The sequence below is a fragment of the Trichechus manatus genome, unplaced genomic scaffold (assembly GCF_000243295.1).
Source record: "Trichechus manatus latirostris isolate Lorelei unplaced genomic scaffold, TriManLat1.0 scaffold00007, whole genome shotgun sequence".
In the NCBI taxonomy this organism is placed as follows: domain Eukaryota; kingdom Metazoa; phylum Chordata; class Mammalia; order Sirenia; family Trichechidae; genus Trichechus; species Trichechus manatus.
This window is the reverse complement of record NW_004443943.1, coordinates 25,175,191-25,202,637: the sequence shown is the minus strand read 5'-3', so window position 1 is coordinate 25,202,637 and position 27,447 is coordinate 25,175,191. Positions and strand designations below refer to the sequence as shown.

At 44.9% G+C, this 27,447-nt stretch overlaps 1 protein-coding gene across 6 annotated transcripts in view; it reads left to right on the top strand.

The window, feature by feature from the left end:
• The first annotated feature begins 16,790 nt into the window (after positions 1-16,790).
• The window catches only part of HPS1 (HPS1 biogenesis of lysosomal organelles complex 3 subunit 1), a 30,202-nt gene continuing 19,545 nt past the window's right edge, over positions 16,791-27,447 (top strand). For 3 of the 6 annotated variants that reach the window (XM_023740673.1, XM_023740680.1, XM_023740684.1), the window contains exons 1-3: positions 17,192-18,593; positions 21,687-21,803; positions 27,148-27,285. In XM_023740673.1, the coding sequence (XP_023596441.1) occupies positions 21,687-21,803; positions 27,148-27,285 (255 nt within the window). In that variant the 5' untranslated portion in view covers positions 17,192-18,593. Of the gene's footprint in view, positions 16,828-17,191; positions 18,594-21,686; positions 21,804-27,147; positions 27,286-27,447 lie in introns of those variants that run through there. The other 3 variants (XM_023740665.1, XM_004370014.2, XM_023740671.1) reach the window with 3 other exon arrangements.

The window sequence follows — 27,447 nt, the reverse complement described above, 5'->3', positions numbered from 1 at the left end:
ACATCTCCTTTGTCTGTTTTCTGCTGCTGCCCTGGGTTTCCTATCACCTCTCTCTTTCCATAGGGGTGCAAATGGGTGAGTCAGCCTGGGCCTGCTGGGTGAGCTGTTTATGTAATTTCACGGCTGATGTATGAGTGTGTGCATCTGGGTTTCTGACAGTGACATCAATCACCAGTGAGTCCTCTGGGAAGCGGGTGCTTCAAAAGGAAAATTACAGTCATTCTCCAGATTTTGTGAGAATGTTCTATTCCTCCGTGAATCCAGATTCCCCCAGGGTTGGAATGGAAGTCAGGTAACAATGTTCATAGAGTGCAGAGCAATGTAGTAGGCACCACCCAGAGCAATCATCATCCTTCATGTTGCTCTGAGGAAGGGAGTTCCAGTACAAAGAGAAAACACACTGAACCACCACACACACGCACACACACACGCACATACCCACACGTGCACACACCCCAACTGAACAAGGCAAATCAGACATGCTCTGAAATCAGGAGACTATTAAAGGCTTGTTAGGGTCAGCCCTTAATAGAGGTGTGGATCAGAGGTCATCACTCTAAGGCACGACTGAATCCCACTCTGCTGCCTCTTCCCAAGTAGCTGTGCGCCTCTCAATGGCACTAACTAGGGAGAAATCAAATGTGATCATTAAAGATGACCAGGTCCATCTTCTCAGACCAGGTTTGCACATAGAACAGAGCTTTCAGTTAGCTACTTTGGGGAAGAAGGAGGAATCTGGAGACTGAGGTCTGATGGCAAAACGGGAATTACTGATAAGTAGAAAGTTTCTGAGTTGGGCAACCAGCCTGCTCTGATTTAGGCAGATTTGTCTTCCTGGAGAGGAGCCCTGGTGGTGCAGTGGTTAAAGCGCTTGACTGCTAACCAAAAGGTTGGCAGTTCGAACCCACTAGCTGCTCCTTGGGAGAAAGATGTGGCAGTCTGCTTCTGTAAAGATTTACAGCATTGGAAACCTCATGGGCGGTTCTACTCTGTCCTGGAGGGTTGCTATGAGTCAGAAGGCAGTGGATTTGTTTTTGGTTTTGGGGTTTTTTTGGTCTTCCTGGAGCCCCAGAAGGGAAAGGAGGAGGGAATAAGGCAAGTGGGAAGTGGAGTGATTTAAAGTTCATGATGAGGATTTTCCAGATTAGTCAAAGGATATGTAGGTCTTTACAAACAAGCTGCAACTGAAATGACTCTCTCTTCCGTGGACATGACTTTCTCAGAATAAATGACATGAATGGCACTTTATGAAAAAGGGGGAGTGGAGGATTTGACACTGCTGTAGGGTTCCAATTAAGAGACTGTCGTGAAAGGATAGAAATGGGGCTGAGGGGGGCCTTGCTGAGGCCAGGGGTCAGGGAGATGCGTACAATGCCCAGGAGTCAAGGATCAGGACCAAGTCTGCAAAGTGAACAGCAAGGCAGGAGGCCTGGGGAAGGTTAGACAAGTGAAGAGGCAGAGGGAGGTGAGTGTTCTCAACTTGGAGGACTGAGAATGTGGGAGAGGGAAGCCGACAGGCTAATTTATACGTGAGGGAGATAGTGGACTTGGTTTTTGACTTGTTAATTATTAGGTACAAGAGGAACAGCAACAGGAGGAGCGCTGTAGAAGTGCAAAATGGGAGACTGAGGGGCTGGGCCTGGTCGCTGCAGTGCTCAGCACGGAAGCAGTGGGAGAAAGAAAAGCAGACCCCAAGGGGCCTCTTCCTTTCTGGAACCAGACACGTCCCACTTGATCTTCAGCTCTGAGAGAGGCGGAAGAAGATGCCAAGACTGGGGTAGATGGGCAGGCCAGAGTGTCAGAGAGAGAGGAAAAGAGAAACAAAACACAAAGCTGTTTCCCACACTTTGTAAATTGGTACAGATATTAACATCTCTTCTTACACACTAGTGCAGGTACAGCTCAGGCCCCCCGAGAATAACAAGGTAACCTGGCCCTGGGCTAGCTGGCTTTATATACACAGTAGCCCCATGGCAGGAGTTATGATTGTTATCATCCGGGGCCCCTTTCCCTATGCCTGAGAGGGTCTGCAGCTGCCCAGGACCACCCAGGGGAATGGATTGCTGAGCTCCCAGTAACCCAGGGCCTGCCCGCTTAACCCCAAGCCTAGGGCGGCCCAAACACAGACTCACCCCTTCACCTCTTCATTTAAAAAAAAGAAAAAGTTGCCGCGGAGTAGATGCTGACTCATGGCATTCCATCACCTCTTCACTGGCTCTGCTATTGCAGTACAGCCAGGATTTGCAGAGCTCCATTCAAACACTTTCTGAAAGCAGGTGTTGATTCTTCACTGAGGAGAATACAGGTGGTTCCTGCTTCTTTTGTTTTTCTCTGTATATTAAATGCTGCTCCAAAGAGGTTTAAGTTTTGTTTATTTTCTAGTTAACAAAAAGGGAGGAAGAAATCACTGAAACTTATGTCTGGAGTCCTGGAATTCTAACTTTGCAATGGTCTTATGGAAGGAGTATTTGCATTGTTCAAAGAATACCGAGAAACTCACCGTAGAATCACATTCCGTAGAGATTTTAGTATAGGGCATGGTAACTTTTTCACTTCAGGGCCAAAAAAACCCAACCCGTTACACGGCAGCCGTTTGCTGGGTGTGTTTGAACCACCAACCTTTAGGTTTGCAACCAACCACAAACTGTTTGTGTCACCCAGGGACCCACTTCAGGGCAGGTAGTTGCTAAACCAATGGGGACTGCTCTTTATAAGGGGCTTCCTGATCACACTCACCCCAAAAGGCAGCCTGTGGCCAAACTCAGCATCATCATCAGATCAAGGGATCAGCTTGCCAAGCTGAGACCAGGTTCAGAATTGCTCACCCACCAGCTTCCCTAGAGCAGATTCTTCTTTCTAAACCAAGATGTAGCTGAGATCATCTAAGACTTAAGAGCTGCTTCATTTTAAACAATGGGCTCGAGGAAATGCTTGTTTTAAAGAGTAATAATGCATAATGAGAAATCGATGGCTTTTGTTGAGATGGTTTTCTACCCATGCCTCTAGGGATGATTTTTTCTCATTCCTTATCAAGAAGGCTCAGAACAAATTCTCATTGTTATTTGGAGAGAAAGTCCCAATTCTTCTAGTGCCCTGAAAATGCTGTCGCATTGGGATATTAACATTATCTCTGGCAGGAAAAAGCTTGCAAATACCAGAACTGGACTACAATGAGCCTAAGGCCCAAGGCTCCCACTGCCCAATTCCCAGAAGTCCATGCAGCTTCTGCAGCCCCAGCCATCTCCCAGCAGTAGGGCAGTCCCTGGACAGGTGGGCCTGAAGCTCCATCAGCAGAGCAGAGGCTGTTGGCAGATTCCACCTGAGAGATCACCACCCGCTGACTGCACCCGGAGCCTCTGGGCCTCCTGGGAATGGGGCAGCAGTGAGGACGCAGGACTTAGCAGGGCTGTGAACTGCTGGGCTCCCCCGCGTGCTCTGGTTCAGCCCTGTATCTGCGGATGTGCTCGCTCACTCGCACTCAAGGTCCCCGTGTTTGGGATGGATGCAGCTGTAGAATTCACCCTGGAAATCCATTGAGCGTGGTTTTATTTCTGAAAACAAAAGAGCAATGGTTAATTTCAGCAGAAGCAACAGTGTTCACTCTGCTTAGATTGCTCTGACAATAAGAACACCAATAAAAACACATGCTGTGGATCTGGGGAGGAATCGGGGGCAGGGAAGGACGAAAATTTTGAAATATCAATAGAGCTACCAAAAAACAGAGATACGACTTTGAGAAGGTGATGGAAGAAGGGGCACAAACATTTATGCAACATGGCTTCCTCCACGTCCTCCTTTCTCCAGACTCAGGAAAACTGCCCCAGTCTGGACACTGCCTGTTGCTCATTGCCACTAACTTATTCTCCGGCTCTACAGCCTCACCTCTGCCAGCCACTCTGTGCCCCACCCAGAGCCCAGGGAATCTGAGGTCCTGAGATGGAATTAAGTTTTGATTTTAGAATTGTTTTTAATCTTTTCTTAGAGTGTTCCCGAATTGAAAGTAAGATAGGAAGGGGCACTCCAAAGAGAAACAGTGCTAAAATGAGGAATTTTATTGTTATTGTAAGGCCCAAACGAATTGGACATAGAATCATGGCCTCTGAGTGCCACTAACAGTGACACAGGGACTTCCACAGCTGCCCTTTATTGAATGCTTTCTTTGTGCCAGATACGTAATTTCAGTTACTCCTCAAAGCAGTCCTGGGTGATGAGTATTGTGGACCCCAGGTATAGATGGAGAGGATCAGAGAGGTAACTAGTCCAAGGCCATCCAGAGACCAGAGTTCAGAATTGAGATTTGAACCCAGGTCTGTTGGATGCTGAAGCCTGCTCTCATTACACTGTGCTACCTCATCTGAATGACCACAACCAAGTTTTCCTCATCTTGGTGCTGCCCACAGCTAGCTTTCCTAACATCCTGTGTGTGTCCTACAGAGACCCCTTCCCCCAGGACAGTAGATCACTGCAGGCTTTCTGGTTTAGGGAAGCAGACCAGCAGCCGTAGTGAGTAGTAAGTAGGCTGTGACCTGCCTTGGCTGTAGAACTTTGAGTCCAGGCTCACTTGGCCCATCAGTGGCCCTACTGCGCTGCTGCTATCCCTCTAAGTTTTTCTGTAGAAAAATGTAAGGACCCCTCCCACCACCACTACCCACCAAAGGTGATGATTCTTGGTATTTCTAAGTCCAGGTAGTAAGTAGCAGAGCCAGTCAGCACGCATATACTCCCACGTATGTGTGTTCATGCACACACATGCATTGTCACCAAAGGCACTGCCTCCCTCCCCCCACCACCTTTCTTCACCTTCTCACACTAACAAAGCCATTAACCATTGCCCTACAGGTACTGCTTGCAAGTACAACTCTAAAACAAAGACAGTCAAAATATAGCAAACCAACTGTATTGGCACCGTGGAAGCCCTGGGAGCATGTGGGAGAAGCTGACCAAGATCCATGTGCCTGGCTCATGAATAAGCCCCACCGTCATGTGTGCCCAGCAGAGAAAAGGGGGCCATTCCTTATAGCCCACGTAGGTGCCCACATTACAAACATTACTCCTCTAATTAATCAGGAAAATATCCTAGGATTCTTTTTCAAGTTGTAAATGTTATGTAATAAATTATATTTTGGGAAGAAGCAAAAAGAAACCTTAGTTTTATTAATCTGGAAGTTGACCAAATGAGCACAGGAACACTTCCCAGGAACAGTTTCTTTGTGCAGGGGATTTTCACAGGTTGTATGAAGGCTTATGTGAGCCTGGTGATTTGTAGAGAATTTGGGTCCATGACATAGTTTATATTTTGAGGCTATGTTTTGTAAATAATAAAATGTGAATATCCTAACTTTCTTTATATATATATATATATATATATATGTATATATATAAAATTTTATTTATTTGGTTGTTGTTGTTGAGAATATACACAGCAAAACATACACCAATTCAACAGTTTCTGCATGTACCATTTAGTGACCTTGATTACATTGTTCGAGTTATGTAACCATTCTCACCCTCCTTCTCTGAGTTGTTCCTCCAGCATTAACATAAATTCACTGCCCCCTAAGGTTCCTCTCTAACCTTTCAGGTTGCTGTTGTCAATGTGATCCCATGTAGATAGTTTAAATATCCTAACTTTCTGTTCTCAGCATGTTCTGTGGTCAGAGGGAGGCACTGGTGTCCACACTACACCTTGACCTTAAGACTGACTGCTTGATGACCTAACCCATGTAGGTCTTTGATTTCATGGTGCGCTACCATCTCTCCTCTCCCCCACAAGCTTTGCTTCGATCACTCGAAGTGAAAATTAAATCTTAAAATTCAAGTTAGATGTCATTGATTGTATTAGTTAAAGTAACTATTAGTTCCAGCAACAGATCAACCCCAGAATCTCAATGGCTTAACACAAGCGAAGTTTATTTCTTGCTCACAGCCCATGTAAAGTTCAATTGGTGGTAATGGAGGATAGCGGTGGGGTGTTTCTGTCCCATGTAGTCATTCAGGGATCCAGACTGATGGAGGCACACTGTCATCTTCAGCACTTGGCCTCCAAGGTTGCTGTGGGCATCAACGTGCAGTTGGCAGACAGGGAGAGGGACACGCAGCATCCCACGGGAGTATTTTATAGGCCTAACTTAAAACTGGCGTGAATTCACTGGCCAGAAGTCAGTCACTTGATCCCACCTAGATACTGGGATCTAGAAAATGAAGTTCCTGGGCGGGGGGGCAGGGGCAGCCACTTCCCACTAACAACAATGTTGTTGTTGTTAGGTGCTGTGGAGTCGATTTTCAACTCAAAGCAACCCCATGTGACAAAGTAGAACTGCCCAGTAGGTTTTCTAGGCTTTAATCTTTATGGGAGCAGATCACCAGGTCTTTCTCCCATGGAACAGGTAGGTAGGTTCGAACCACCAACTTTTTGGTTAGCAACAAAGCGCTTAACCATTGTGCCACCAAGGCTCCTTAATAACAACTATATTTCATGAAAAAAGGAACACAAAACTTTGGTGAACAGCTAGGGTACCAGAGAATGATTCAGTGAGGTTAGGTCCCTCCAGTTGATTTGCCATCAAGTGAGTGTTGCCAACAGCATACTCCTTAATGAATTAAGGAGCTTTTTTCTCCATCGCCCCCATTCCTCAAGCCCTGCCTCTCTTGGCTGATTCTTGGCTGATTTTTATCAGAAAACAGTAGGTTGTTCCACTGCTATCGGCTCAGGATGCATGTAGTACTGGATGCCATGCTCTCTCTTGGACACATAAATATATATATATATATATATATATATATATATACACATACATATATATAAAATCTGAAACCTCAAAGAGCAAGTTAGGTTAAAGGATCACTGGAAAATTAGAGAGGTCATGGCTATAGACCAAATGAACACCTGGAGGTCCCAACAATGCTATCCCACAGACTCAATCCACATGAGAACAGGAAACTATGCCTTCAGTCTATTGAAGGGGGTGGCTCTGTCTAGAGACCTCAATTCTAGTCCTAGTTCTCCTACCAATGACTGTATGACTTTAGACAAGTCACTCAGCCTCTCTGGACCTCAGTGTCCTCATCTATAAAATGAGGAGTTTGGATTAAGTAAACTCTAAGGTCACCTGAGGAGTTCCTGGGTGGTGCAAATAGTTAACATGCTCAGCTGCTAACTGAGAGGTTGGAGGTTTAAGTCCACCCAGAGGTACTGAAGAAAGTCTAGGCAATCTACTTCTGAAAATCAGCCATCAAACACCCTACAGCCCCTGAAACTATTGCCCTGAGATCATCTTTAAACCTTAAACCAAACATATCCCCTGAAGTCTTCTTAAAACCAAACAATAGTTCAGCTTAACTAGTAAAAAAACATCTGCCTTGAGTATTATGATCTCTTAAGAACTATGTACATGGGATCAGGAGTCTTGGTGGTGCAGTGGTTAAGAGGTAGGCTGCTAACCAAAAGGTCGGCAGTTTGAATCCACCAGCCACTCCCTGGAAACCCTATGGGGCAGTTCTACTCTGTCCTATAAGTCAGAATTGACTCCACGGCCACAGGTTATATGGGATCTAATTGACAACAGGACCTAAAAGACAGGAAACTTTAAGGGGCAGTGAGTTTATATTAATGGGAGAGGAACAACTCAGAAAAGGAGGGTGAGAATGGTTGCACAACTTGAAGAATATAATCAATATCCCTGAATTCTACATGTAGAAATTGTTGAATTGGTGTTTGTATGTTTTGCTGGTATATTCTCAACAATAACAACAAAAATAAATAAATGAAATTTTTTTAAAAAGGAAAGGAAACCCTATGGAGCACAGTTCTACTCTGACACACATGGGGTTGCCATGAGTTGGAGACAACTCGATGGCAACTGGTTTTTTAAGGTCACCTGAAACTCCAGATTGTCAGATTCCATGTCAGATTCCTATTTTGGCTACTGCTGTTTTTCTATTTCCTCTTCATGCCAACTTACATAGTAGATACACCTCTTGAGAGGTTTCAAAGTTAGCTTTAAATTTTTTTCACTATTTCTAAGTAAATTCAATGTGCCTTTCAGATTCATGCAAGTGAATTTCAACACAGACAACACATTTTGAAGATGGTTTCTTTTTTCCAGGGATAATGTCATGATTTTCCTTTGAGACAGGTTACTACTTGACTCCCTTCATCAAAATTTCTTCCAAGCAGTGATCTAGTATAAATTTAATATAGATTAAGCAGGTGCCCAGTTACACTCACATTGTTAATAGATTTTTAAAAGAAAAAGACTGACCTCATTTTTTAGAAATTAGTTAAATTGAACTTTAAAACAAATGTATGGGATTACTGCAACAGCATATGAAATGTAACATAGCAGAATTACATCATGCATGCACCTCACGTTCTGGAATTCTACTATGTCTTTGTTGGGGTGCGGAGTGGGTGAAAGGTGAGGAAAATGGAGAGGGAGGGACAGAAAAGACAGAGGAAGAGGGAGAGAGAATGAAAAATCAAAATGACACTAAGGAAGTTGCAGAGGAAAATGAAGAGCAACAAAAAGTATAAATATGTGAGAAAAATATATAAATACATATAAAATAATAATTGTGATGGTTAATGTTATGTGTCAACATGGGTAGGCCATGCTTCTCAGTATTATGTAATTATCCTCCATTTAGTGATCTGATAACTATTCTCCATTTTGTGATCTGATGTAATTATCTTCCATTTTGTCATCTCCTGTAAGTAACATTATGTAATCACCTCCATGATGTGATCTGACATGATCAGGCAATCAGTTGTAAGGGGAGTTTCCTCAGGGGTGTGGCCTGCACGCAATATATATATAGACTTTCTGGAAAAGCTCACTTATTTGCTCTGGATCCTGTATCCAGCTCATCATCATCTGAACTCCAGTTCTTGGGACTTGAACCATTGGCCTGGCGTATTGCCTGCCGATCTTGGAATTCATCAGCCTCCACAGCCTATGAGCCAGCAGCGTGCCATCTTACCTGCCAATCTTGGATTCATCAGCCTCTGCACCCTGTGAGCCAGCAGCCTGCCTTCTTAACTGCCGATCTTGGAATTCGTCAGCCTCCACAGCCTGTGAGCCACCAGCCTGCCATCTTACCTACTGATCATGGATTCATCAGCCTCCGCAGCCCATTAACCAGTGGCCTGCTGTCTGACTTGCTAATCTTGGATTTGTCAGTTCCTGCAGCTATGAGTCAGGAGAAGCTTCCAGCCTGATGTCTGACCCACAGACTTGGGATTTGCCAGCCTCTACAACTGCATAAGCCATTTCCTTGAGATAAATCTCTATCTATCTATATATATGCTTCACTAGTTTTGCTTCTCTAGAGAACCCAGCCTAAGACAACAATAATGTTTCATGGAATTTAAAATATAGAGAGCATTAAAATGCATTACAATAGCGAACATATTAAAATCAAGCATATGGGAAGTATTCTAACATCCTTCCATTTTCCAGGAAGAGGTAAAAGTACTAATTTATATTAAACTGTGATCAGTCAAGGATGCCTGTTTTAATCTAGAGGGTAACCACTAAAGGAATATTGGAAGAGTATATTCCTTCTAAGGGAATTGAGGGGGTGGTCATGGAATCATAACAAAAATAATTGATCTAAAAGAAAGGAAGAAAGAAGAAAAATACAACAAACAACAGGTAGGACAAATAGAAAGTAAAATTGTAAGATGGCAGATTTAAACTCAAATTTCTTTCTAATGTCTTAGTTATCTAGTGCTGCTATAACAGAAATACCAAAAGGAGGTGGCTTTAACAAACAGAAATTTATTTTCTCATAGTTTAGGAGGCTAGAAGTCCAAATTTAGGGTGCCATCTCTAGGGGAAGGCTTTCTCTGTTGGCTCTGGAGGAAAGTCCTTGTCTCTTCTGAGCTTCTGCTCCTTGGCAAACTTCATATGGCTTAGCATCTCTCCTCCTCCACCTCTGCTCTGCTTGCTTGTTTAATCTCTTTTATATTGCAAAAGAGATTGACTCAAGATACACCCTACACTAATCCTGCCTCATTAACATAACAAAGACAACGCATTCCCAAATGGGATTATAACAATAGGCATAGAAGCTGGGATTTTACACAATGTATTTTTGGGGGACATAATTCAATCCATAACATTCCACCCTTTGGCCCCCCCAAATTCATGTCCTTGCCACATGCAAAACACATTCACCCATCGCATCATTGCAAAAGTCTTAAATCAACTCCAAATCCAAAATCTCATCTTCTGAAGTATCTAAATTGAAAAGGGTGAGACTTTAGGTGTATTCCATCCTGAGGCAAAATTCCTCTTCATCTGTGAACCCATGAAATCTAGAATATAAGTTTTCTGTTTCCAAAGTACAATGGTACAACAGGCATGAGGTAGATATTTCCATTACAAATGGGAGAAATGGGAGGGAAAGAAGGGATAATGGGCACCAAGCAGGTCCAAAATCAAACAGAATAAATTACATTAGCTCTCAAGGCTTGAAAATAATCCTTTGTTCTCTGAGACCATCTGGGCAATGGCCCTGCCCTCCAGACTCTGGGTGTTGGCCACACCCTCTGGATTCTGGATAGAGGCCCCTCAGCCTTGGGCTTCAGCTCTGCCTTCCGGGCCCACTGGGACTGCAACTTTTCTCCCTCAGCTTTGGACGGCCCCACTCTCCTACTCTCCACGCCCTCAGCCCTGGCAGGCCCTGTTCTTCTGCCCTTGGGCATGGAAGCCCCATCCCCTCAGCTCTGAGCAACAGCCCCATCCCCCTGTCACACCTTAATGGCAGCCCCACACTCCAGAACCGAGTTGGCGAAAATCTGACTCTTTGAAACCTGGGAGGCTGCGGCCCCACCCTTTGAGATCCAGGAGACCATGACCCCACCCTTTGAAACTAAGAAGGCCCTGCTTCCCGTGCGCCTTCCAACAATTATGCTGATCTCCCAGCTGCTCCAGGGATGGTCCTTTTCTTTTCTTGAAGGACAACAGATATAGCTCCTTTGGCCTATTTCCTGTCCATAGAATTCCAAGAGGCACTCAGCATTCTTTCCTTTTGTTCTTTCTCTGTCCCCTTCAGTCTGAGCTGATGAGTTTTCTGCTGTGATAGTTGATTAGATCCATCAGTCACAGGTTTAATCTCCTTAACAAAATATTGTATAGCCACGTCCTTGGTGAACATTCTAGGACATGTATCCTTAATTTGTACAACGGAATTTTCCAAATCTTTAAATTTTGTTTTTGTTTTGCATAGTTTGTTTTTAAGTCCATCTCTTTTCTTTCACATTTTACTATAAGCAACAAGCAGAAACCATACAGCCCCTTTAACATCTTGCTTAGAAATCTCCTTAGCCAGATATCTAAGTTTATCACTTACAGGTTCTACCTTCCACCAAACATTGAACATAATTCAGACAAGTTCTCTGCCACTGCACTCCATTGTCCAATATCATGTTCATCATTTTCTTTTAAAGCTTTACCAGAAGCACATTTAACATCCACATTTCTAGCAACATTCTATTGCTGGTGCTATATGTATTCTCTAAGATGATAGAGGCTTTCTCTATAGCTCTCCTCACTTCCTTCCGACCCCTCACCAGAATTGCATTTGACATCTATAATTCTACCAACAGTCTCTTCAAGGCACTCTAGGCTTTTACTATTAGGCACCTTAAAACTCTTCCAGCCTCTCCCCATTACCCAATTCCAAAACCACTTCCACATTTTAGGTATTTGTTAGAATAGCACCATACTTCTCAGTAACAAACTACTCTCCTTTTGAGAAACAGCTTTTGGCTTGTTACTAGAGACTGAATGCTCAACCATGGACCACCAAGTCACCACACAGTCTGAGCTGCCCATCATGAACTGGGTGTTGTCTGACCTCCAGAGTCATAATATCAGATGTGAACAGCATACTCCATTATTAAATGGAAGTGGTATATACAAGGTAGGACTTGAGCAGGACATGAAGGCACACGTAAGTTACATTAAGAAGTAGCCCAAATGCCCATGCTCCCCACTTCTGTCACATTACCTGCCCTCTCCCAGTCTGCACGTACGGCTTCATGGGGAGTTCCTTTCCATCAGTTGATTGAGCAAGAGAAAACTCGTGCCTGGTTTACAAATAGTTCTACTCGATATGCAGGCACTTCTTAGAAGTGGACAATGGCAACATTGCAGCCCTTTTCTGTGACCTCCCTGAAGGACACTGGTGAAGGGAAATCCTCCCTGTGGGCAGAACTTTGAGCAGTGCACCTGGTTGTTCAGCTTGCTTGGAAGGAGAAAAGGCCATATGTGCAATTGTATACTCGTTCATGGGCTGTGGCCGATGGTTCGTCTGTGTTGTTGGGGACTTAGAAGGAACATGATTGGAAAATTGGAGACAAGGAGGTATGGGTAAGAGGCATGTGGATAGACCTCTCTGAACGGGCCAAAGAAGGGAAGCTATTTGTGTCTCATGTGAATGTTCACCAAACGGTGACCACAACAGAAGAGGATTTTAACAATCAAGTGGATAGGATAAAGCGTTCTGCAGACACCAGTCAGCCTCCTTCCCTAGCCACTCCGGTCATTGCTCAATGGGCTTATGAACCAAGTGGCCATGGTGGCAGAGATGAAGGTTATGCACGGGCTCAGCAACATGGGCTTCCACTCACAAGGCCAACTTAGCTATAGCCACAGCTGAGTGCACAATCTGCCAGCAGCAGAGACCAACACTGAGACCCCAATATGGCATCATTCTTAGGGGTGATCAGCCAGCAACCTGGAGGCAGGCTGATTACATTGGACCACTTCTATCATGGAAAAGGCAACATTTTGTTCTTACTGGGATAGACATTCTGGATACGGATTTGCCTTCCCTGCATGCAATGCTTCTGCCGAAACTACCATCTATGAACTTACAGAATGCCTTATCTACTGTCATGGTATCCCACACAGCATTGCCTCGGATCAAGGGCCTCACTTCACAGCAGCAATGGGTCCATGCTCATGGAATACACTGGTCTTACCATGTTCCCCCATCATCCTGAAGCAGGTGGCTTGATAGAACAATGGAATGGACTTCTAAAGACACAATTACAGTGCCAGCCTGGTGGCAATACCTTGCAGGGTTGGGGCAATATTCTCCAGGAGGCTGTGTATGCTCTAAACCAGCCTCTGATACGTAGTACTTTTTCTCCCATAGATGGGATTCATGGGTCCAGGAATCAAGGGGTAGAAATGGGAGTGGCACCACTCACTATTACCACTAGTGATCCACTAGAAAAATTTTTGCTTCCTGTCCTGGTGGCGCAGTGGTTAAGAGCTAGGCTGCTAACCAAAAGGTCGGCAGTTCAAATCCCCCAGCCACTCCTTGGAAACCCTATGGGGCAGTTCTACTCTGTCCTATAGGGTTGCTATGAGTCGGAATCGACTCGATGGAAACAAGTTGGTCCCTGGGACCCTCCAACTATAAGGAATTGATCTAGGGAAACAAAAAGATAAGCAGAAAATCTCTGCATTTTTGAAAATTAAGAAACACACTTCTACATAACCCATTGATCAAAAAAAAATTAAATCACAATAAAAATTAGAAAATACTTTAAGCTGAATAGAAAATACTACATGTCAAAATGTGTGGAAACAACTTCCAACTTCTAGTTATATTGAAGTTACATCAGACTGGCTCTCTTGCCAATAACAATTATAAATGAAGGTGGAGCAGGAACATTGAGGAAAACTCTCTAGAAATCCAGCCCCTACTCCAAGCACAAGGTAAGGCAAGAGGAATTTGAAGCTGATAATGCACTGAAGATAACCATAGCAACTTCAAAATGCATATAAATAATTAGAAGAAAAACAGTCTAATTTAAAAATAGACAAAAGATTTGAACATGTTACCGAAGAAAAGATACAGGCAACATATAAGCACATCCAAAGATCATCAACATCATTAATCATTAGGAAAATGGAAATTAAAACCACAGTGAGATACTGTTACATACCTACTAGAATGGCTAAAGTTAAAAAAAAAAAAAAAAAGGACAATACCAAGTCTTAACTAGAACTGAGCGACTGGAACTCTCAATATTGCTAGAGGGAATGTAAAATAGTACAGCCACCTTGGAAAACAATTGAGCAGTTTAATATAAATTTAAATATACCCTTACCATATGACTAAGCAATCCCATTTCTGGGTATTTACCCAAGTGAAATAAAAACATGTTTGCACAAAAACCTGTAAGCAACTAAAAATATATATAAACTAGACTGAATCAAAATTAAAAACTTTTGTGCTACAAATAAACCCATTGACAAAGTGAAAAGACAACCCACAGAAAAGGAAAAATATTTCTGGAAATCTTACATCTGATATGGGACTTGTATCCAGAATACATAAAGAACTCCTACCATTCAATAAGCAGACAAATAGCCTAATTTAAAAATGGGAAAAGGATTTTAAGTAGACATTTCTCAAAAGTAGGTATACGATGTCCAAAAAGCACATGAAGAGATGCTCAGCATCGTTTAGCCATCAGGGAAATGCAAATCAAAATCATAATAAGATACCACTTCACACCCACTGTTGTTGTCAGGTGCTATCAGGTTGGTTACAACTCGTAGCGACCCTATGTACACCAGAATAAAACACTACCGGGTCCTGCACCATCCTCACAGCAGTAGGTATGCTTGAGACCATGGTTGCAGCCACTGTGTCAATTCATCTAGTTGAGGGTCTTCCTCTTTTTCGCTGACCCCCTACTTTACCAAGCATGATGTCCTTCTCCAGGGACTGATCCTTCCTGATAACATGTCCAAAGTATGTGAGATGAAGTCTTGCCATCCTTGCTTCTAAGGAGAATTCTGGCTGTACTTCTTCCAGGAAAGATTTGTTTGTTCTTTTGGCAGTCCACGGCATATTCAATATTCTTCGCCAACACCAACAGATTGAAAACACCATGGCTTGGGTCGAGCACACCTTAGTCTTCAGGGTGATATCTTTGCTTTTTAACACTTTAAAGAGGTCTTCTGCAGCAGATTTGCCCAATGCAATGCATCTTTTGATTTCTTGACTGCTGCTGCCATGGGTGTTGATTATGGATCCAAGTAAAATGAAATCCTCAATAACGTCAATCTTTTCTCAGTTTATCATGATGTTACTTATTGGTCCAGTTGTGAGGACTTCTGTTTTATGATAAGGTGCAATCCATACTGAAGGTTGTAGTCTTTGATCTTCACCAGTAAGTGCTCAAGTCCCCTTCACTTTCAGCAAGCAATGTTGTGTCATCTGCATAGCACAGGTTGTTAATGAGTCTTCTTCCAATCCTGATGCCATGTTCTTCTTCATATAGTCCAGTTTCTCAGATTATTTGCTCAGCACATAGATTGAATAAGTATGGTGAAAGGCTACAACCCTGACACACACCTTTCCTGACTTTAAACCGCGCAGTAGCCCTTTTTTCTTTAGGAATGACTGCCTCTTCATCTATGTACAGGTTCCTCATGAGCACAATTAAGTGTTCTGGGATTCCCATTCTTCGAAATGTTATCCATAATTTGTTCTGATCCACACAGTCAAATACCTTTGCATAGTCACACCCACTAGGATTGCTATTATAAAAGAATTTTAAAAAAAGACAATAGCAAGTGTTGGCAAGGATGTGGTGAAACAGGAATCCTCATACATTGCTGGTGGAAAATGAAAACTACTAGTAGGGAAGTGAGTAAGTAAATAGCAGCATATCCATTGTAGCAGAATAAAGAGTGCACAGACAGAAAGATCTCAGCTACAGGCTGGGGAGAAAGCTGCAATGGAGCTAGCTGTGCACCTCAGATGAGGAGTCTGAAGGGTTCAGCCCTAAAGTGGTCTGCGAAGTGTGGACAGTCAGTGGCAGGGGAGTGATGCTGCTTTGACAGTACCAGATCTGGAGACGGTGAGGCACTGATTCTTGGCCCCTGCCTTTCCCCAGGGGGTGCTCCATCTGCTGTACCCCAGGCAGTCCTAGGACCCCATACCCTGCTGGGCTGTGCTCAAAGCTCTCAGGTGGCGAGGGTGGGGATTTAACATCCTCCCTAATCTTCATTAATCTTTCCCCCTTTAGTCACCTAAAACACACATACAATTTAAATAAATCTTCCAAATACAGATTCAAAACAAAGTCCCTAATGTGTCACCTTCACCCCTAAAATGAACTGGGGACACTTATAAAGAAATCCCAGGGTTGGCAATTTGGGGCAACTGGGCTCAAGCCCTCCTTCTGCAGGCTGTCTCCTCCCCAGGAGGCCAAGGAGAACAGTCACAGGAGGGCAGCTGTCCCCCAGAACTGCAGCTCAGCAAATAGCTGCAGGGCCTGAGGGTGGAAAGAGCCGCCCTAGGAGCCAGAAGACCTGGCTTCTGATCCGAGTTCAGCTCCTTACTCACTCTGGACCCGATAGCAAGTTATTGCTTCTCTCTGGGCCTCAGTTTCTTTTATTTAATGGGGCTGAAAGTGTAAAACGATGTTCTCTAGGGCCTCGGTGGGGAATCCTTTAAGATAAGGCTAGTAGAAGGGCTGGGCACAGTGCCAGACACATAGCAGGTGTCTGTGAGCGAGTCCTCCAACCGTATGGGCCCCCGTGCCCTCTTAACAACAGGAGGACTGTGGCCACAAGGCCGCAGGATTCAGAGCTCCCGGGGCCAAGGCGCTGAGTAGGAAGAGGCGGCACCACGGGGAGGGGCGATGCCAGGCAGGGGCGGGGCTCGAACCTGCGGACCCTGACGGCAGCCTGCAGCTCCACCCCAGCCGGGCGGTCACGTGGCGCGGTCACGTGGCCTGACCCGGAACCGCTGCAGCGGGCTGGCTGGGTGGTGTTCGGCCACGATCCGGTACGTGGGCCCTATGACCAGCCCGAGCTCCGCCCTCAGCTGCCCCTTCTGTGGGTGCCGGGGCTTCCTCCGGGACCCGGCGCGGCCCGCCCAAAAATGAAGGAGGGGCCGTATGGAAGTCTCCGGGAGTCGTTCTACCAGCCTGGCCAACTCAGGCCCTGGGATAGCGGCTCGAGCCGGCCGGCTGCTTGTGGCCGTGGGCCAGTCGCTTCACTCCTCGAAGCCAAAGTTTCTCCATTTACCAAGTGGAGCGGGTGCCACGAGCCGGGCCTTCCTACCAGGGTCGCCGTGAGGTTTGGGGGGCGGGGGAGTTGTGGGGGTGAAACTGCTACAAAATCTGTAGAGTGCCGGGCAAACGGGGGGCGGGACGGGGGGCTGCGGTAGGGAAGTACAAACTCGCTCCTCACCTGGAGTCGCTCCGTGCCTCCAGCCCAGGAGGGCCGAGGCCGAGGCTGCGGGAGTGGGCCCCAAGACCGAGCTTCCTGGAGGCACGAGCAGCGGAGGGGCGTGAGGGCCTGGGATCCAGACGGTAAACTTCGGCACTGGGCGTGTCCCCAAGGCTGGCCCCGGAGCATCCGGAGTCCCCTTTGCCAGTGAGTCCTGAGTCCCATTTTTAGGGCAGGACACGCAGGAGACCAGGGAAAACACCAAGTGACGTGGGTCAGGTTCTTCCAACAGCCCTTTGAAAAATAAGTAGAGCTTAAATGTCCACTAAAAAGCAGTCCTATTTTTCCTGGGAATGTGGCGTTAAGGCCAGTCATGCCAGTGGTGTAGCAAGTCTTGGTGAGGTCAGAAAGATGCTGAACCTCTAGGAGAGATGGCATCTCTTTCTCTCTTGTCTGCTAGTCACTTGCTTCTTAATTGCATATACTTTTTTGGTCTTAAATAATTAAGCTAAAACTTTGTATTACTCCTGCCGTTTATCATCAAAATGTGAATAATGGTGGAACCAGTTTAGCTTGTCTTGTTATTTGAAGGAGGGGAGCTGGGAGATAATAATGACCCCTCACACCTGTGCGAGGAGGAGTTTGCTAAGGGTAGTTCTGCCCAGTTACTGTGATCCCTGCCACAGTAACCCTGCAGGGGATTGTTCCCCATTTCACAGCAGGAGTGTGAGGCTCAGAGGGGTTCAGGTGACTGGCAAAGCAGAAACTAGACTAGGTCTCCAGTGCCTTTTCTGTTGGCATTTACTGTTATTCCACTGCACTGTCCCAGGGGACCCATTCACACTGGGACTGCTGCTGCTTCAGTGGCCTGGGACGTGCTGGACTGTCCCATAGAGAGCTCCCTGGGGCAGCTCAGGGGGAGCTTGCTGAGCTAGACCACACCTGGGCTCCAGGTGGCCCACAATGAAATGAGAGTACCAGGAAGGGAGCGGAGTGGCGGCAGGGGGGAGGATGTTTGTGGTCTCCTGCTATATGTCCGCATTCAAGTTCTGGGTAGGAGTCAGAGCGTGAGCTGTCCATCGGTGAGGGAGGTACAGTGCCCTCTGCCACCCCCTGGCCGTGGGAGTATATTCTTAGCTGACTGCCTAAGGGCCTGGGAGAGACCTTACAACCACTCAGCCTTTCTCCAGCTTGTACATTGCTCAGGAACGGGCAGGTATCAGAACAAGAACCTCTACTTGCCCTTCAGTCCTCTCGTTTTAAGCCTTCACAGGACCAAGGATGCTATGCACCCCCCCATGAGTTGGTCATCACATCTGTCAGCTGCAGCCATTTCTGAATCTCTGGCTATCCAGGAGCTCCACTGAGCTCCTTGCCAAGGTAGGTCATCCTGCCAACCTGGGGCAGACAGAGAGGCGGCAGCACCCACAGTGGGGCTGTGGCAGTAGACAGAATGAGGCGAGTGGTGGACTGAGCACTCTAGGTTCTATAAGCCCTCTCATCCCCACTCCCCTGGCACAGCTCAGCATCCTAATATCGCTTTCATCCTCTGGATCCAGGTGGTCCTTAAGGCCTGCTGAGTCTCTAAGCTACACCTCTTGAATCGGCCCCTTCCTCTCCATACTCCTGGCCTCCACTGAGGAGTGTGCCCTCATTTCCACAGCAGGATGACCAGCCTCCATAACTCTAACCTCGTCCATCTCCAGCTGTCTCATCACTTCTCTGTTCCCTAGTCTATAGGTGCTCCCTGCATCAGTCACAGCCTCAATTCCGTAGCCCATAATTCCCCAGCCCATACCTTCCCCTCCTGTCAGGTGAAGCCCCTAACTTTGTAGTACTCACCTGAGGAAAAATCCAGCTGCCATTGAGTCATTTGCAGCTCATGGCGACTGACCCCATGTGTGCCAGAGTACAATTGTGGCTGATTTTTTAGAAGCAGCTTGCCAGGCCTTACTTCTGTGGCACACTTGGGTGGACTTGAACCTCCAGCCTTTCAATTAGCAGGCGAGTACATTAACCATGTGTACCACCCAGGGATTTCACTCACCTGGGAGTGCTGTCTAAATCTAAATTGGCTCAGAGCTGCCTCTTCTAGGTCCAGCGCCCTCATCATCTACCTCACTTTCATACCCCTGCTGCTCTCACAATCTCTGCTCTGCTTTAGTGTTTACTCCAGGGCCTCAGACCGATTCAGTCATGGCCGACAAAGCGACACTGGAACAGACCTGAAGTTTTACAATTTGGGTGATCTGGAACAGAAAAATTACTGGTCGAAGCCCTGGAATGGGAGACTCGGAAGAGGCATAGTGAGCTCTTTCAGGAGCCTGATGCGTGAGATTGGATTATTCCCGGGACTGTAGAGAACACCGCAAATTCAAAGCAGTGTGGTCGGCCTCAGTCTTTAAGTGGGTTGCCACTGTTTGCCATTCTGTGCAAAATCCAGTGGGCAAGAGATTTGGTTGATATACAACATGTATGCTGCCCTTGGTTTCTAAAAAGGAGATTAAGTTTCTAGCAGGGCTTCCATCTGTAGTTTTTCCCCTTCAGGTTACCGTTCTGGTTCACCCAGATGCTAAAAATTCACGTCTGTTCTGATGTAGCTTCCTCGGCCATGACTGAACCAGGAAGAACTGGTTCAAAGCCCTGGTTTTACTCCTCACTGGAAACAGACTACATTCTTTTTTTTAAATTTTTTTTATTGTACTTTAGATGAATGTTTATAGAACAAATAGTTTCTCATGAAACAGTACACATATTGTTTTATGACATTGGTTAACAACCGACAACATGTCAACACTCCTTTCTCGACCTTGGGTTCCCTATTACCAGCTTTCCTGTTCCCTCCTGCCTTCTAGTCCTTGTCCCTGGGCTGTTGTGCCCCATTAGTCTCGTTTTGATTTATGGCAGGCTGCATTCTTGTTCACTTCACTGTGCTCAGTCATGTCTCCCCACAGTAGTCTGGAAACACCTTGAGGCCAGGTGTTCTGAGTTAGAGTTGATAAAACAGCTGGAGAATTGGGAGGAATTCAGTAACTACCAATCCCCTGAAGAGTATGAATGAGTCCAGGCTCTCAACATGCTTGTGATTCCATTGGGGAAACTGGACATCCACTCGTTGGAACAATCAGAGCAGAGCTTCCTGACCATTATCTCGTGTTAGCACACATACCACCTGATGGCGTGTCTGTGGCACACTGAGGTACACGAGAGGATTGGAAGGCCCTGCCTGAGGCTGCTCTCAGTGCAAGCAGCCAGCCCGGGAGCTCTGGCCTCGCCGGGCTTAGACACCTGTTGCTATCCTGCTGCACCCCAGGGGGCCGAGGCACAGTATGGGAGGCTGTGAATTAAGAATATACCAGTTGGTGGATAATCAGGAGTCACAGTGAATATATAATCCAGCATTAAAGTGTGTGGCACAGAGAGTACGTGCTGTAGGTGATCGGGAAAGGGGTTTGGAAGGGCTAAAGACAGGTGGATGTGGCTGGAAAAGCAGCAGGTATGAAGGAGTCCTTGGGTGGTACAAATGGTTGAGCACTCAGCTACTAACCAAAAGGCTGGAGGTTCAAACACATGTAGAGGTGCCTTGGGAGAAACGCCTGGCATTCTGCTTCTGAAAGGCCACAACCTTGAAAACCGTAAGGAGTTCTACTCTGAAGCACCTGGGGTCACCATGAGTTGGAATCGACTTGATGACAGCTGGTTTGGGTTTTTTTTTTTTTAAGCAGGTATGAGAAGGCTGTGGACAAGGTCCTTAGGCAGCTTCTGTTTCCACCAAGAAGAGCAGGAGGAATTGTTGAATAAAACTTCTGTAATGCTGAAGTACACTCCTGGTGGGCTTTGAGGCTCCTCTTCTGGAGGTGTTTTTATTTGAGGGGAGGCACACCTCTGGGCTGCCCAGGGACAGAGGAGCAGAAGCTGCCTTCCATTCCAGACTAGCTTCTGTCTGCCAAGAACACAGCTCCCTCGTGCAGTTGATCCCTTGTCCAGACTCAGCACAGACTTCTTCCCTTATATTGAGACCCAGTGTGGGCTCCTTCCCTTGCATTGACACCCAGCGCGGGCTCCTTCCCTTATGTGGAGTCCCGGTGGGCTTCTTCCCTTGCATTGAGATCCAGTTGGCCCTGTAGTGGGTTTGATGCTATTGTGAGAGGGGCGAGATAACCCAGAGGGAAGAGCCCCAGGCTGGGCATCTCACAGCCCAGCTCTGCCGCTTCAGGCTGCGTCTGTGTACTGTGAAATGGGTGACTGAAGGTTAGGCTGTCCTCATTGGACGTCAAGCAGTGAAGTCACCTTCCTGCCTCGCTGAGTTGTTGGGAGGGTTCAATGAAACAATGCCAGGAAGGCCCCCAGCCCAGAGCCGGTGGGCAGCACAGCTCCATGAGTATTTGCTGGGATATAAACTTCTTGATCACTGAGGCCAAGCTTGTGGCTGTGGGTCTGGGAGGTGACCATGACCTTGCTTCTCCCTGGCAGATGAAGTGCGTCTTGGTGGCCACTGAGGGTGCAGAGGTCCTCTTCTACTGGACAGATGAGGAGTTTGAAGAGAGTCTCCGGCTGAAGTTTGGGCAGCCAGAGAATGAGGAAGAAGAGGTGAGAGCAGGCTGGCGATGATGCCAGGAGAAGGGGAAGGAGGGGGCAGCCCAAACTACCAGAGGCAAGGAGGTAGGGGACCTGTGTTCAGTCCCTGCTGGCCCAGCCTTAGGGATTACCAGGGCCTCACACCACCAGCCGCACAGCCTCAGAGCCTGCCTCTTGACCCTCTGAGTGCAGCGGCCCTGTACCCCACACCACCAGCCTCACGTGGCTAAATGAGGGTGGGAGGAAGCCAGATTTTAATCACACACAGAGGAACTTGATGTCATCAGTTTTTCTACCTTGAAGTTTAGCATAAGCTTAACACATTAATCTTTTTTAACAGCTTTGTTAAGGTATAATGACATACTATGAACCGTGCATGTTTAGAGTGGACAGTGTGATGCTTTGATGTGTGTGCGCTTGTGTATACACACCTGTGAATTCACTGCGGCAATTATTAAAATGCACGTATCCACCGTCCCAAAAGTTTGTAATCCCTCCTCCTGCCCCTCCCTCCCACCCCCAAGCAACCTCTTATCTGCTTTCTGTCACTGTAGATTAGTTTACATTTTTTAGGCTCTTATTTATTTATTTATTTTTAACCTGCATTAATTTTATTGGGAGGAAGGCTAATCTCAATTTGAGAAAAGTTTGCATTGTAGAATATGGTTGTTGAGAATACACACAGCAGAACATACACTAATTCAACGATTTCTGCATGTACAATTCAGTGGCATTGATTACATTCTTCAAATTGTAGAACCACTCTCTCCCTCCTTTTCCAAATTGTTCCTCCCCCATTAGCAAACTCACTGCCTCTAAGTTTCCTGTCTAATCTTCCGAGTTGCTGCTGTCAGCCTGATCCCATGTAGATAGACCTTAAAAGAGCATGGTGCTCAAGGCAGACATTTTTTACTTAAGCTGAACTATTATTTGGTTTTAAGAAGACTTAGGGGATGTTTTTGGGTTAAGGTTTAAAGATTATCTCAGGGTAATAGTTTCAGGGGTTCATCCAGCCTCCATGGCTCCAGAAATTTTTAGACTTTTATGTAGGTGAAATCAGGTAGTATGTTCCTTTTGTTTGTCTGGCATCTTTCACTCAGCATAATTATTCTGAGATCTGTCCATGCAGCAGGGATCAGTAGTTCATTCCTTTTCATTGCTGAGTAGTAGTCTGTTGTATCACCAGATACAGTTTGTTGATCCTTTTACCTGTTGATGGACATCTGGATTGTTTCCAGCTTTGACTGTTACACATAAAGTCACGATGAACATTCATACACAAATCTTTGTATGGATGTGCGCTTTCTGGAGTCAGTTCCTAGGGATAGAGTGGATGGTTCATGTCGGTGTATGTTTAACTTTTTAAGAAACTGCCAAACTTTTCCAGAGTGATTGTATTGTTTTACATTCCACCAGCGGTGTGTGAGCGTTCCAGTCCCTCCAGTCTTTAATTCTAGCCGTTCTAAAAAATGAATTTTGGTTCATTATTTAATTTTTGTATATAGTATGAGGTGTAGAGCAAAGGTGTCTGAGAAGCCCTGGTGGCACTGTGGTTAAGTTCTCGGCTGCTAACAAAAGGTCAGCAGTTTGAACCCACCAGTCCTTCTGCAGGAGAAAAGACCTGGGGATCTGCTCGCTTAAAGATTACAGCCTAGGAAACCCTACGGTGCAGAATTGACTCAATGGCACACAACAGTAGGTGTCTAGTAGAGTCTCATTGTGTTTTAATTTTCATTTCCTCAATGACTAGTGATTTGAGCATATATTCATACGCGTATTTGGCATCCATATATCTTAATTGGTGAGGTGTCTATTCAGATCTTTTATCCACTTGTTATTGGATTGGTTTTTTTTTTTTAATTATTACTCTTATTTTACTGTATGGAGTTTTAAGAGTTTCTTACATATTCTGGATACAAGTTCTTTGTCTGATACATGCTTTGCAAATATTTTCTCCCAGTCTGTGGCTTGTTTTTGCATTCTTTTCACAGTCTCTTTCAAAGAACAGATGTTTTAATTGTGACAAAGTCTAATTTATCCATTTTTGTTTTTATGGATCATGCTGTTGGTGTCTTAGCGAACAAATCTTTGTCAAACCCAGGATCACAAAGATTTTTCTCTAGGTTTCTTCTGGAAGTTTTATCGTTTTAGTTTTTATATTAAGGCTAATGATCCATTTTTATTTAATTTTTGTATATGGCATGAGGTATGGACCAAAGTTCTTTTTTTTTTTGGCATCTGGACACCTGGTTTAGCACTTTAATATTACAAATCAGAAATAGTTGTCATTTTCACATATAATTTCTGCTCTATATTTTAAAGGGATAATTTATTTTGAATTTTTTTCTAGATTAATCTTTTTTTTTTTCAGAAAAGTTTTTTTTTATTGTACTTTAGATGCAGGTTTACAGAACAAGTAGTTTCTCATTAAACAGTTAGTACACATTGTTTTATGAAAATGGTTGACAACCCCACGACATGTCAACACTGTCCCTTCTCAACTTTGGGTTCCCTATTACCAGCTTTCTTGTCCCCTCCTGCCTTCTAGTCCTTGTCCCTGGACTGTTGTGCCCCATTGTAGATTAATCTTGAATTTTAAAAAAATGTTTTAATCGGGGATACAGTAGAGAGCTCTTGCCTTTCTGCAGCAGTGGGCTGGTTGCTTCTGAACGCCCTTCCTGCTCTGATGAGCCTGATCATCGGCCAAACCAGCTCTACTTCCACACGTTAATTCATCAGCGTCACTGATGTTTTTGTCACAGTCTTTAGGAGAAAAATGAGATATCAGAGATCATAGACATTCAGGTGGTTTAGTTAAGCTGAAAGACAGGTGTGTCTGTTAGGTTCTGTTATTTTTCAACAGTCAGTATACCTAATTTTTAAATTAAGAATTTTAAACTATTTCAGTTTTAAAACTATTGTTTCAACTAGATCAATTTAAGAAGCAAACTATTTGGTAACTTTCCTGTTTGGTGAAGGGATAAACTCCTGATTTTTCAGTTCCCAAATGACCAGTCTAAAGGAAAACAGTCTTTGTTAAAAGTTGTCTTTTTTATGTATACAACACTTATTTTTTTTTCCTGATTATAAGTAATAGGACTTAATTGTAGAAAATACAGAGGAATAGTTTTTGAATGAGCAATAATTCCATTCCCAAAACTGTCAGTTTTTTAATACACTTTCATCAGGTGTTTATTTTTTATACATAGTTGGGATCATTCCACATTTACAGTTTTATTCCTTAGTTTTTTCATTTACCATTCTATCAAAAGCTTCCATTTTGTTCAGTATTCTCAGAAGCATAGTTCTTAACGGAAGCATGATATTCCAGTGTATGAATGTATGTACCATCATTTTTTTTAACCATTTCCCTAATACCAAACGTGTACGTTGCCCTGGTGGCACAGCGGTTAAGCGCTTGGCTGCTAACCAAAAGGTCGACAGTTCGAACCCACCAGCTGTTCCACGGGAGAAAGATGTGACAGTCTGCTTCCGTAAAAAGTACAGCCTCGGAAACCCTATGAGGCGGTTCTACTCTATCCTGTAGGGTCGCTATGAGTCAGAATCGACTTGACAGCAAGGGGTTTAGTTTTGTTTGGTTTATATTGCTTCCAGTTTGCTATAACTATTGCTGTGTGGATCAAAATAGAATATTGAGTCATAAGCCGTTCAGACATATTGTACCACTTTGTAAATCCACCAAATAATAGATGACGATGTCCTTTACACTCTACCTACATCAGATAGTTTCATCTCCCCCCCAAAAAAATCCTTGCTACACCTCCAGAAAAAGCAGCTACTTTTAAAATGAGTTGCCGTACACAATCTAGATTTTCAAGTGACTTTTCTATTAATATAATTTGTTCATGACATTTCAGAGAACTTGTGGTGTGTGGACAATTCAGCAAACATTTGTTCTTGTCTTTATGGAGGGATATTCATTCAACAAATATTAATTGAGGACCTACTGTGTGCCCGCCTGTAGGAATAAAACAGTGAACATAGCAAGAGGGGAGACATACGGGAAACCAGATGGCAAGTAAATACCATGAGTTCCGGGAGTGATGAATGGTCTGAAGAAATGAAGGAGGCTATGACATGGGGAGGGACTGGGGTGGGAGGCCCAAGGGTGGTCGTGAAAGGAGGCATCTGCCCTTGGACCTGAACAACCAGAAGGAAGTACAGACCATGGCAGCAGGACTCAGACCACGGTTCCTGAATGTGCGAACATTGGCAAGAAAATATGCTCCATGGTGCTCTGCTGCAAATTGCCCCTGGCCAGTTCCCTATTTTTCTTTTCTAGACAAAGTCTTACTCAGCTCCTTGTAGATTTTAAGAGCTCCAAGTGAGAGCTCTGCTTTCTCCATGTTTCATTCAAGGCTCCTGAAATCAGTTTGGGGAAGGTCAGCTCTCTCCTTTCTTTCTTATTCCAGTATTGAGAATTTGAGTAATAAAGTTGCACTGGCTTTATCCCATTTTTATTCACAGATTTTTAACAGATTTGTCCAGTTCTTTTTTGGTTTTTGTTTGTTTGTCCCTTCTTTAGGACGTCATAGAGAATGGAAAAGGGAAGCTGTTATGAAAGTAAACACATGCTCATTATGAAAAATAGGAAAAGTTAGAAAAGTATAAAATCCTGGGGGGAGGGCTATCACCCATAATCCCTCTCTCCAGAAGCAATGACTTTAACAGCATTGACTTTCTTAGTATTTTTTCTGTACTTTGTTTTTTTCTACACATCTTTAAATACAGAGCATTGACAGCCATTTTTTTAAACATAACGTTGTATCAGAGGAATTTTCCATGTCATTGAAGATACTGTAATATTTTAAGTGGCTGTAGACTCATCTATCATTTAGATATACTTTTATTTGTTTAAACATTTCCCTGGTACAGGATATTTACATTTTTTTCCAGCTGTTTGCTTTATAAATTGCACTGTAGTGAACAACTTTGTGCATGAATAACTTTTTCTATGTAGATTTACTGCCCCAAAAAGCATGGATATTTTAGATACTTGGTACACACGGCAAACTTACTTAAAGTTGGCCAGTTCTCAATTAAATGCCCTCCAACATTCTGCTGTGGAACATGACTGAGTTTCTTAATGTTTTCTTCTAATTTCGGAGCCTGCGGCAGCACAGTTAGCTGGCTCACCCTTCCCAGCCTTCCTGCCCACCACCCACGGTGCTGAGGGCAGTCTCTCTTTGCCACCTTCCCTGTCAGCACAGTGCTACCCACCCAGGCTGGTCTAAAACTATGGGGCCTCTTGATGACAAGGCCGGGGTCGTGTCTGTTCCTTTGTCCCCAGTGTCCGGCACACTCTAAGCAGTGTTCTTTTCTTGCCCCTTTGCAGCTCCCTGCCCTGGAGGACAGGCTCAGCACCCTCCTTGCCCCCGTCATCATCTCCTCCATGACAATGTTGGAGAAGCTCTCAGACGCATACACCTGCTTCTCAACGGAAAATGGCAACTACCTGTATGTCCTTCACCTGGTGAGTGTGTCGCCTGGGGCCTGTCTCCCACTTTCTTTAGCCCCATGGGGAGTCCACATGCGTCTCCTGTGTCTTGGACTTTAGACTCCTTTGGAAGGCAGAAACTGCATTATCAGAATCGCCTGGGATCCCAGCCTCTCCTCACTATCCCCAGGGGGCAGG